Source organism: Trachemys scripta, chromosome 9 (genome assembly GCF_013100865.1).
Source record: "Trachemys scripta elegans isolate TJP31775 chromosome 9, CAS_Tse_1.0, whole genome shotgun sequence".
NCBI lineage: Eukaryota > Metazoa > Chordata > Testudines > Emydidae > Trachemys > Trachemys scripta.
In genome coordinates this window covers 85772048-85785271 of record NC_048306.1, presented here as the reverse complement: position 1 = coordinate 85785271, position 13224 = coordinate 85772048, and the positions used below count along the sequence as shown (strand labels likewise).

Here is a 13224-nt window from a genome sequence, read left to right as displayed (position 1 = left end):
GTAGCATAAAGGCTATTAAATGAATACTGACAGCACTATTAGTGCTCTGATTTTGAACTGAAGTACAAGTCAACTCTGTTTAAATCATTGTTTTCAGAAGCCACAAATAAATGTGCAGTTAAAAGGGTTCCATAAGTTAATAAGAGCAGAATTAGTAAAGAAGTGAGCAAGTTAGGAACATAGAAATTGCCATGCCAGATCAGATTAATGGATCTTTTAGTCTAATATCCTGTCTCCACCAGTGACTAGTACCCGATGCTTTAAAATAAAGCAAAACATTAGAGATGGGCCAATAACTAGATTCATTCAGAATACAGAGAATAGGCCTGATGATCTAGCAATATTTAGATAATTGAATATGATTATTACTTATCCTCCAACCACCCCCATCCCCATCACTGGTAAGTAGATCCCACCTCAATCCCATACCCTTTGGGATTCTCTTCTTATTTTTGTCCTCTGAAAGAGGTCACTTATGGCCTGAACCATGTACTCCTCTTATTTACTTTTCCTTGTTGAATGCCACTCCTCCTCCTCAACAGCTATTCAGGAAGCTGCATGTGGTTGGAATTGCCCTCATACCATGAAAAAGACTTCTGATGTGGAGGCCGGAAACTGTCCTGTGTACATAATACATCAGCAGGACAGGAAAGGCTACTGTCCAGTGTTTCACCATTGTACTAACTACCTGAGGTGAAGACACTTCAGACTCCTAGGCAGCAGTCTCCAGCAAGGAAAGCAAAAGTGTTTTCCTTCTTTAAGCACTGAAGTAGGATGTTTAATTACCCTTTTTTCCACCCTGTCTAACCTTCCATAGCCTTGCCATTTAATAGTCACAAATCATCCAGTCTTTATATAAATCATACTCTATCTCAAAGGCCTCCTGCACCAATAAATGATTTTAAGACTTCCTCTCTACTGAAACTTAAACCAACTTCTTTTTCATCAAGTCCTATCTATTCCCACACAATAAAACTCACCCCTCTCTGGAAAAAAATGGATAAAAATCTTTATGGCCCTAAAACCATATCCTCGTCTTAAATTCAGTTTATCCCTTGGGCCTATTATAATATTTACCACCACTACAACTAATAATAATCATGGTCCTGTTCCTGTTGGAAGCTAATCACATCCTACTAGATGCTCAGCCCCCTTTAATTCTCATTGCTTTCATAATGAGTTGTGATTCAGTGTGCTCAGTAACACAGTGCGGGTATTTAGCACATTGTAGTTAAGGGCCTTTTCTTCTAATACAAAAGACATTATCTTCTTCTCTTGGACCTTGCTTTAACCACGGTGGACTCCAGTCACTTCATTTACACAGATGTAAACCTTTACTTGTAGACCCTTCATAGCTACCTGAACAATGCAATCCAATGGACTCATATTATGATAGCATTTAAATTAAAATATATGTAATGCAAGCTCCTAACTTTACTGTTTTGGGGTTATCTGTAACAGATTGTATCTTCTATCAGACCTTCTGGGTTCAACATATGCAATTTATGTAGGTTGGTTTTATTAACTTCATTTTTCCTTTCGGATAAGAAAAGAACAAAAACTAATCTGAATATATTTAGTTTGACTTTTGTTAATTAACCTTAGTGATACGAAAAAATTAAAGTTTTACTGTTTTGGGTGGTGGTTTTATTTCTATCATGTACAAAAGGTGCTCCAATAATTTCAAACTAACATACTGATGTCTGAAATAAAATAACTTATCAATAGTTTAATTTTATTCTATTGATGTGCACAGGTAATTTCCCATGAGAAATGAAATATTTCTCTTTAATCATTTAGAACTCCAAATGGGACTCAGATTAATGGAACCAGATGGCCAATCTTCACTACCACGGAACAAAAATACTTAACATTAAACACTGAAGCTTCAAAGATATATACAAAATTACGTGCCCAGCAGTGTCGATTCTGGAATGTATTTTTTCCCAAAGTCCTGGAAATGACAGGTAAACATTTGGTAAATATGAGAGTATACTGTTCAATACAAGCACACTTTCCTGATAGTAGCACTGTGTTTCAATTTGAATCTCAAAGCTTATATTTGAAAAGGTTATTTCAATGGAATCAAATCCTGGTGTCTTTTCTCAGGCAAACTCTCATTCACTTCAGCAGGAGTTTGCCTTGTTATTCTTCAGTGTGTTATGCAACCCCAAATGTGTCTGATACACAGAGAGCAGATATGTCTGCTTCCAGCTGAGGGGCTTTTGTTGAAACTGTAGTGCAGCAGGCTGTTAATGCTGGAGGTACCAAGTTCAGTCCCCAATGATGACCATGATGGCCAAAAATGGGAGCTTGTCTGGGATTAGCACTGCCAAGGGCTGCAGCTGCTTAGGATGAGTTTTCTTTACCCTTTGTACCTAATCCACTGAGGCTGTGAGTTTGCTGCTGCTGCCAGCTGGGGGATTTGGTTCTTTAGGACCAAGCTGTAGATGCTTGTGATTTATTTCTGGAGTTCCAGGGCTCAATCTCTGGTGACAACCATGCAGTTGTTATATAAAGACTGTGTAAAAAGAGTGGAGAGACCTCAGGGTTTGGCCAGTGCAAAATACCACTGGATTTTAATTAAGATTGTCTGCATAGTGCTTTTGCAGTGTTTGTCTAAATCACTTTTAATAACTTTTTATTAGTGATGGATAATTGTCACAAGGTTTGGAGTTATGGTTTCAGTGAGGCTTGGAGTTTGGGTTTAATCATGAAGACTGGAAACTTTGCTATGCTATCCAAATCCATTCAGACTTCAATAACTGGCTAGATATCTCTTGAAAACTGATTTTCCTGTCAGGGTTCTGGTATCTTGCATTTTAGTGAGCCAATGGTACAGATCAGGGTTTTGTGCCTCTGGATATTTTTCAGGAACAGTCTTTATAAAAATGTTTTTGGAGTTCCAACCCTCATCTAAGCCTAGAAGGAAAGAAGTGTGTGAAAATAAAATCAGGTTTTGGAAAGGTTAAGTGATAATTTCACATCCTTCCGTAAAGTTCAGTTTAAGATTGATTCTAGAAGTGGGTAAGTGTTCATGGTGGCAAAAGTTTGTTTTTGTTCTGTTTTTCTGAAATGGTTAATTCATTCCCATTTTATGACTTTTGGTCTATTAAACTTCTGATCGAGCACCTACTGAATTCATTATTACTTTTCCCATTGACTTCAAAAGGAGCGGGATCAGACCAATATTTTTATTCTTGATTGAGATCATATCATTGCAGTTTACTGGATTTGAAATCACAGAATCTAAAGGGATAGGACTGGATCATGGGAATGGTCTCAGATTGTCTGTTGAAACCATTTGCTTTAATCTATTCTGATCTATTTCGGTTCTTAGACTATGCCACATTATCTGAGTGCAATATTCCCATTCACTTCAATAGAAATTGGTTGGGCTCATCAGTATGTTGTAGGTGATGCTCAGTAGCTCTTAGCATCAGACTTCATTTTATTAAATATAAAAAGGGAAAGGAAGCAGCATTTGTAACCAATTCAATGCATTATTTGCTGTTTGGGTGACGCTTTGCTGTGTCTCTTTCACAACACCCTGCCATTTGGTGACTACGTGGGAGATTTTACAAAATAACAAATATATTTTTTGTGTGTGAATTTGGGTCATTTTCAGGCAAGAAGTGGATATTTCAGATCTACACAGAGTTGGTTTAATCTGCGTTTTGATCATCAGGCATTACTCATAAAAATGATAATTGTATACTCCATCTGGTTGGATGATGTTATTGATATATGAATGTACTGTGTATACCAAATGTTCTGTGACACGATTTATATCAACACACATGCTTCAGAATCTCTTGGCAGGCCAGCAGAGTTGCCTTTCATGGCCTTGGGCAGGGAAGTATTACAAACCACCTTTCGTGATCTGCCTAGAGAAATGAATGGTTTCTTGATATACCATAAATCATTTATTTTCATCCCTAATGAAAGGTTAAAATCCATGTGTATTTTATATAACAACCTGGTATATGGATTGTGCCAGGTCTTTTCCAGACCCAAAGTCCAGAGTTTGGTTAAGAGACCAGAGGCCTAACTAATAGTGATCAGCTAAGAGAAAGCAGAATAAACGAGACAACATTGCTTTTGCTAAGATATGCTTGGTCAGTAAAAATACCAGATGTTGAGGCAATAACTAAATAATTATGTTTCATCCAATGTTTCAAATTGAACAAAGGATCCCTGTTCCTATTGTGCTTCTCCTAAAGGAAAAACAGTCTTCCCACATATCCAACCTTGAGTTTATGAAAATTGGCACATGTCACTATAATGATATGGTATCCTTCCACCTCCCTTCCAAGGGACCAATGCCCTGCCTTAAGACATAAAGGAGACAATCTCTATTTCCATATGCTTTCACTGTTTCTTTGCTTTAACCCCTAGGAATGTATCTGTTGGACAATCAAAGGAGTTACTCCGTTCCTATGGACCCCAAATCAGAATTCAACATATATATTTTATACTAATAACATTTTATCAAAGTATTAATTAAATGTTAACTTGCTAACTTGAGACCATGGGCGGAGACATTGTGTAACCTTTTAACCATTGGCTATTGTGCTATCTTGTCTTGCTGCAAAACCTATCCCGGGGTGTGGAACTGCTTACCCCGTCACCTTCCCCCGCCCATGGAAAATCTATATATTCTATTGTAATCAATTGATTGACAGTGTCTCTGAGCCTAATAAGCCAGGTGACACTCCGCCAGCGCTATGTGTAATAAACCCCTATGCTTTGACCTCTACACGGTGTGGATTTATGTCCTTCAGTTTGGGGGCTCGTCAGGAATACAAGTTTGTGAACTGTCTGAGGATCTGAGACCGAAATCCAAAAGAGGTGAGTATGTTTACTTTACCACCTCATTAGGCCAGGGATAGAAGTCTCTCATCCCCTTTCAGACACATCTTGTTTCCTTTTTAATTTGTGTGAAGGACCTTAGACACGTGTAGTCCAAGCAGAGGGGTTGAATAAGGGTACCACTTGGGAAGGAAGACTTGTGCAAGAGGATCATGTACTGTTTAAACATCTAAGGGGTGTGTTACGGAGGACTTGGATAACCCACCAGCAAGCGATTGGCCGTGAGTTAAGCCCAGGATTGGCTGGGTACGCAAGCGGTAGGCAGTGCAAACTGGTGGTCCATTTCCTCATTGCACGTAACATTGCAAGTCCTAGGGGAGTGCCCCCCCCCCCAGGCATGTGACGTACATGCTTTCGAATAGCACAAAGTCTCCAACCAATAAGTCCGGCATGTGTGTGTAATTGAAGACACACGCGGTATTAAGGGTGGGGAGACGTCCTCATGAAATTCAAGGCTGTGGAGAGTTGAAACCATAGCATAAAAAGGGGGAAAAGTAACTCGTCATAAAGGCTGACAAGCATTTTGGAGGGGAAGACGCAAGTTCCCTTCAAAGTCTGCAGCCGGGGTGACGAAAAACCCATGGCGTCAAAAGGAGAGGCAATAATCAGTCCTCGAGAGTACTTGGAATATAAACATGTCAAAACTCGGCAGGCAGCAGCTAAAAAAGCAAACTACTCTGCTGCCGGACCAGAGGCAGATCTGGTTACTTGGTGGAATCATCAGAGAAGTGACAAAACAGACAAAGCAGTAATAGTTTTATTGGATATTCTTAACATAAAGGAGAAAGAAATTGCAACGTTAAGATCTCAAAACCAGGCTCTGAGAGATAAGAGCCTATGTTCTAAAATATGTAACTGTTTGGAAATTGGAAAAGATCCCAGAGAAAAAGAATCATCATGTCTGGGACACACCTCCAGATTGGGAGGGGGAGAGCAAATTCCTGGCATTTGCCAGCCCACCACTCCGCCGATTAACTATCTGTGGGAAAACTCAGCAGCACAAAGCAGAGGGGAGGAATCAGAACCCCCTCCATACATTTCTTCGAATGACAGGCCAAATTTAAGCATCCACAGAGATAATAAAGGAGCATCACAAGCATTAATTGCCCCAGGGGAGCAAGTACAGCGTATGGCTCCAATCAAAACACAGTTAAGGAGGTTCAGAAACGTTAACGCGGAGGGTGAGCCAGTAAGGGGACTTAGAACAGAAACAACTGAAATTTACCGTCCCTTCACCCCCGCAGGAAAAACAGGCACTACTGTCTGATTTATCCGAACTCAAGCGTGATAACAAGAATACTGAGTTCTGGGACAAGCTGGATGGCCTGACAGAAATACATGGCCTCCATAGGAACGACATTCACATCCTGGTCAAGTGCAAGTGCCCCAGGGATGTGTGGGGGAATCTAGTTAATAAATGGAAGACAGGGCGCTGGGCTGAAGATCGTAACCCCAACCCAGCGGGAGGGGATCAGGCTGAAGAACCAGCAGGAATCCCAAACCCAGATGCAGGCACCGTAACAGAATTCAGGAATGCACTATCTGTTGTTCTAGGAGCCCAGACCACCACTAACTGGGGGGGGGGGCTCTGCAGTCTGTGGTTCAGCAGAAGGGGGAGTCTGCCATGTCCTATGCTAAAAAGAAATGGAATGCATTCCGAGCTTATTCAGGTCTGGAGAATATAACATCCCGAGACCATGATGTATTCCTTCAAATCCTAAAGGAGGGGCTGTCTTCAAATCACCAAGCAGGCCTGGCATTAAGCATCTCAGTGGGAGAGACGTACTCAGCGGTAATGAAATGAGCCACAGAAGTAAAAAACAGAAAAAGAGGAAGGTAGCAGCAACCACACCCTCTGAGAAAATTGTAGGGTTCATGCATTCAGAACCACTACCTGCTTCACATGCAATAAGTCTGAACATCTGGCACGTGACTGTAAAAATAAAAATAAAATCAAAACATGCAGTAATTGTAAAAGGAGCTCGGGGGAGTAATCAGCCCCAGAGCTAGCTGCATTGAATGGGACAAAGGGTCCAAACAGGAAAGATCATTTCAAAATAGAGCCATAATTGCCAGTAATAAAGTAATAATACCAGAGGGGGGGGAAGTCCAGTAGAAACCCTGTGTTCCCTTCACCCTGAAGTGTGGGCAACAGATAAACAAGATTGTGGGCTAGTAAATATGAAGCCTATATCTGTAGAAGGACCAACTCACAAAGCCCACAGGCAGTACCCAATTAAACCGGAACCCTTAGAGGCAGTTAAAGATATAGTCACTAATTTGGAATTCAGAGGGGTGATTAGAAAAACCACCTCCACAACTAATTCCCCAATTTGGCCCGTCAGGAAGCCAGACGGGACCTGGAGGTTAACTATAGACTACACCCACCTTAACTGGGTGACTCCAAAGGCACATCCTATTGTGGCAAGCCCTGCCACGATTCTTAATTTGCTAACACCAGGACATTTAATATTCTCAGTCCTGGATGTAGCTAATTGATTTTGGAATATTCCCCTTGCAAAGGAGAGCCACGAGAAATTTGCATTTACAGTAGGAGACCAGCAGTACACTTGGACCCGAATACCTCAGGGGTTCCATAATTCTCCCTCCATATTCCACAGGACAATGGCAGAAGTAATAGCACAAGTGCCTTTGGAAGGGGATATTGTGCTACTGCAGTATGTAGATGATTTGCTAATTGCCAGTTCAAATGAAAAGGACCATTTAAAAACCCTAAACAGACTGTTCATGTATCTTCGCGAGGCAGGATTTAAATTAAGCCCGAAGAAAGCCCAATTGCAAGAGCAGCAAGTTTTATAGCTAGGGCATAAGGTATCACAGGAAGAAAAGGCACTCACAATAGACAGAAAGCAAGCAATTCGAGGGTTAAAGAAACCACGGACAGTTAAGGAAGTCCGAAAGGTCCTGGGACTCCTTAATTTCTGTAGAACCTATATACGGGAGTACTCAGAGATGGTGGAACCAATTCAAAACCTCACTAGAGGGGGAAAGCCTGCAAATGAGTTAGTAATATGGGGCACAGAGCAAGAGGAGGCATTTATAAAAATAAAACAGGCTTTAGCCTCCGCCCCCAGCCTGGGCTTACCTGCTATGGGAAAGCCGTTCCACCTTTACTGTAGCCATAGCGGGACCCAGTATTCCGCTGTACTAACTCAGCTTCACGGAGATAGACAGCGTCCGGTAGCATCCCTATCTACCATAAGACCCCTGTATCCCAGGGATTACTGGAGTGTGTAGCAGCTCTAGATTGTGCTACGTGAGCTGTGAAAGCTTGTAAATCATACATTCTCATGGGGAAATTAGTGTTTCATACACCCAATACACTTATCAATCTCCTCAACACCGAGCAACTAAGATCTGTAACAGATGCCCGAAGGAGTCAGTGGGAATCAACATTGTGCTTGCAAAACCCTAACTTCTCCATAGTAAGAGACAAGGGAATAAATGTAGCCGAATGTCTGAACGTAGAGGGAGAGGTCTTATAGATGTCTTATAGATAGAGAAGAGGAAGTGTTGGGAAGAAAAGCCATTATAGAATCCAAATATAGTTTTGTATGTAAATGGATCAAGAAAGTATGAAAATGGAGTGCCACACACCGGATGGGCAGTGGTACTCAGTGATGGGACAGTGATAGCGTCAGGTCAGATGGAAGGATCAAAGTCAGCACAAGAATCGGAGCTAACAGTCCTCACAGAAGCTTTGAGAGTGGGGGAAGGCAAGAAGCTCACTGTATACAGACAGCGGATATGCATTTGGAGTAGTGCATGACTACATGGACGTGTGGTCACACAGAGGTTTTATAACAACAACTGGCAAGCCGATTAATAATATGGAAGCAGTTCAAAGACTAACAAAAGCTGCCAAATTACCATCAGAACTAGCAGTAGTAAAAATAAAAGCCCACAATAAGATCTCAAGTGAGGAACAAAAAGGAAATTATTGGGCAGATAAACGTGCCAAAGAAATTGCACAAGCAAGTCCTAGTAAGATTTGTGCAGCTAGAGTGCCAGAAGAGAAAGTGAATTTAAGAAAGCTATATGCAACCATAAGCCCAGAAGAAAAAAGTAAATTGAAAAAACAAGACTGTGTATATAAAAATCACCTCTGGTATGGGCCTGGGGGGAGGAGCTGGTAGCCTCGGAGTGCATACGGGCTCTACTGCTCCATGCCATCCACTTTCCAGCTCATCTGGGGTGGAGACAAATGAGGGCCGCCTTGGAATACTGGTGGTAGCCAGCCATGAAAAAAAGATGCTTTACAATTTCTCAACAGATGTTTAACGTGCACAAGTGAATGTGGGTAGAAGGAAAAAGGTGCCTCTGAATCACCAACCACGACCAGAGGGACCATGGCAAAATTTGCAAATTGATTTTATTGGACCCTTGCCACAAAGCAGAGGATACACTTACATTTTGGTAATTATTGACACTTTTAGCCGATGGGTAGAGGCATTCCCAACCAAGAACTGTACTGCTACAACAGTAGCTCGAATCCTAGCAGAAGAAATAATACCCAGATGGGGTTTACCACTGTCAATAGACTCTGACCAAGGAACTCACTTTACAGGGCAAGTAATAAAGGAGGCATGCAAGGCACTAGGAATAAAGCAAAGGTTCCATATACCATACCACCCTGAAAGCTCGGAAATGGTGGAAAAAATGAACAGAACAATGAAAACAGCCTTAACAAAAGCAATACTGGATACAGGAGAAGGATGGGCTCGTATGCTTCCTGCTGTATTGTATCGAATTAGAGGCAGCCCAAATAGGCTGACTCAATTTACACCCTTTGAGCTAATGACAGGAAGAGCAATGAGAATGCCTAGCACTGTGATCCTCCCTGCAGGGGACTCAGGGCTTTTTGCAGACAGGCTGCAAAACTACATCAAGGCATTGGACAGAGAGTTGAAGGATTTATACAACCAGGTGAATGAAGGAAAATCAAACCCAGCTGGATGATAATAGCAGTCTGGACAAACCTGCATTTAAAGTTGGGGATTTGGTAATGTGTCGCATTTACCCAGAGGTTAAAGGAATTTTAAAGCCAAGATGGCAAGGCCCTATGAGGGTCCTTCTGACTACTGATACATGTGGAAAGATTGGGGGAAAATTGGGAACATTTTGGCGTCACCAAAATCAGTTAAAATTGTTTGAATCAGCATCTGTCAATCCTGACGATATTTCCATAGGTGTCTCTACAGGAGAACAACAAGAGGAATGACTGACGGGTGACCAGGACAACCAGAACGACCATGGGGAGGCTTCTACTGTGGCTCCTGCTGTCCCTGTGGTGCATGAGAAAGGACGCAAGTCGTGTGCCATGTGAAAAGGAGGACTGGGAATGGGTCACTAACCCCCCTCCTCCGGGTTTGCTTCGCTTTAATTGCCGCACTAAGGAAACACTTAGCTTTTGCAAGACACGTGCAGTGGCCAATAAACAAGTTTGGCCAGAAGTAAAGGTGGCACTGTGGTTAGGACATGAGCACACAGTAGAATGCAAGAAGGTCCAAATAAAATCATACACTAATGCTCATAACAACAGGGAGGCTAGTAACATTACAATTTTGATAACAGCTAACTGCCCTGTTATCCGCTGGTGTCAAGTACCAGAAATTATGGAGTTTCATGAAGGCATTTGGAAGGAATCATGGAAGTGTATGAGCTATCCCTTTGAACAGGGTGACGCTCTTAGACAATGTTGTGGCCCTCTTAGAGGAACAGTGTCTATACTTAATGCAACCAGTGTCCGAGTTACCTTTAAAGGGGGACAGCTGCGTAGTACTATTGAAGGGGACTATAAAGTCTTGGGCTATCCCTCATTTGAATACAATTACATGGCATATTGCCACAATGGCTTGGGAGGAAACACACAGACCTCAATACTGGAATTTGTGTGCGATTTTGTGGGAAAGAAACCAAACACTCATAAACAATTATGTGCCAATTATACTGACATGGTACCAGTGAAGGTTGGGCCTGCTGAATCAAGATGGGGCTTACCACTTAAAGCACGAATGAAGGTAACCCCAAAGGCATGGCATACATTTGTTAAACAATGGCTCAAATTAAAATGTCCACAACTGGTAACAATTAACCGGGTTATCAGAGACAGAATGGAACCACCCAATTGTGTGTCATGCCCTGAACAAATCCCTGTTCCAAAACCAGGATTAATAATGATAGGACCAGCCCTACCGGTCCTCACCTCGGTGGTATTCCACACTTACAGGGTCGAAGTACATATTCCTTTAGAAGAAGTAAACAGGCAACGTGCAAAGATCAGGCCTCAAATAAGTAGAAACATTACTGGCCTAACAAACCAAATTGGTGAGCGCTTAACTAGACAGAAGAGGGGATTACTAGATACCCTTGCAGAATGGTTTGGTGCAGGTAATTCTGTTGGCAACACCTATACCATAGCATGCCAAGCTGAGAGGAGGGACCGGCTGGAATCAAGGTTGTCTGACGCTGTAATTTCTAATGCCCGGGGAGGACTGGATACTACTAAGGTCAGTTGATTGACCCTAGATAGCTTAAAGAATCTGTCAAACTCTGCATCCACCTCATTAAATATAACAAAATACCTGAGTCAAGAAGTCACCAGCCTGCTAATAAATGGGTCTAAAATAAAGGCACTGGAGGAAAGTTGTTGGAAACTTTGGCTATCACCACACAAGGAATTGTAACTGATCTCCTTGATGGCCGGGTCCATCCAGCCTTTATGGACGTGGTGGGACCCTATCTCCCCAGTACCGCTCCGTGGGCATGGGGAAACAAAGAATCAATGAGAGTCCAAAGACCAGTTTGGTAACAGTATACTCTTTAGCCTTCTGGTACCTTTAGGCATCCCTCATTTACAGCAAGCCAGGATGGTGACCACCCTGCCAATATGGAGAAGGGGTCATGTTATTAAAATAAAAGGCGTTGCAAATGCTGAGGTTGCTGGGAGAGCATTGTATCCTAGTAAATGTTGCACCCATTCTGATAAGGAAATTCTGTGTAGATGTCCATATAATGTTCTAACAAATCTGTCTAGGTTCGAAGTGGCCATTACTGAGAAACTGGCGCACATGGAGCTGGTCCAAATGAATGGTACCTACTGGTGTGTGACTGTACTGTACAACATTTAGGACAGAAGTGAAGAAAAATATGATATCCAGTTGAAAGTGCAGCTGGAATTTAGGTAGACAGGAGTGTAATGATTCCAACTGGAATCTGAAGAGGACACCCAAACTGACATGTCTACTCTTGCTAAAAGTGCAGTTGAATATTTTAATTACCTCAAGTGGTCAGAGCCTCAGTTTTATGTCTTATTTGAAAAATGGCACCTCCAGCCATACAGTGTTCTCTGTCACCATGCTAGGGAATCAGTTTGGTACTGAGCCACCTACTAACTCATCTTCCTCTGCTATCCTGTTTATTACTTTGAGGTCTCCTGTCTACATAATGGCCAGCACCAATGCTGCTCAACAGCAAAGCTGGCTCTACCACACACTAAGCAAGACAGACAGTTGGCTAAAGTAGTAAAATATAAGAGACAGCAAAATGTTTAGTGACTCCAGGCTGCAAGGGTGGATCTTTTCCAGTTTCCTAGGGAAGCAAAATGCCCAGAGCTGGCAAAGCTTATAGTATGACTGCAGATTTAGAAAATTAATAAGAGAAAAACAAATCTCACACATCCAGATAGCAGAAAGAGACACAAATGGAAATGCCAGTCTCTGAATATTTCTAGAGTATTTAGTGTTGGGGATTTCTTAGTGTCTTTACCTTGTGGTGGATTACCACACTATTATTGAGGACCTTAGTTGCAATATATATATATATTTGTTCTGATAATACAAGTACCCTAGTAAATTGGGCCCTGGACTTGTCGAGTGTGTGCTCTTGATTCTGAAGAAGACAGAACTCTTGCTGCCTCAGGTTGCATTTCTGCAGGGAGCTGATAGGCTCCTGCAGGGGACTGAGCACTCTCAACTCTCACTGGCCTTAAGAAAAATTCAGGGCACTCAATACCATGGAAGGAACAGACTTAAATATTCATCATGCACAAGGCAAAAAGATTAGTCTGAGGGTACTAGCACTGGCACAATTCACAGTAGTCCTAGAGCCAGAAGACACTAGTCCTTACCTGTAAGGAATAGGAACTAGAATAATGGATTAATTTACTCAAAAGAAGTTTGTTAACTCTTGAACACCCTCCAGTTCTAACAGATATTAATGATCAAAATATTATGTATCCAAATGAATGTTCCTTCCAACACTCCAAGAACCTGTAATGCATCCAGAGCCTAACTATCGTAGTGTCTGTTTCCCCTGGAGCTGGCTATAGGC

The 13224-nt window shown here is 41.9% G+C and overlaps 1 protein-coding gene across 1 annotated transcript in view; it reads left to right on the top strand.

The window, feature by feature from the left end:
* BCHE (butyrylcholinesterase) overlaps nt 1–13224 on the top strand; it is a 52531-nt gene that overhangs the window by 29680 nt on the left and 9627 nt on the right. The window contains exon 3 of the mRNA XM_034781936.1: nt 1801–1967. Coding sequence (XP_034637827.1) covers nt 1801–1967 — 167 coding nt within the window. The remainder of the gene's footprint in view (nt 1–1800; nt 1968–13224) is intronic.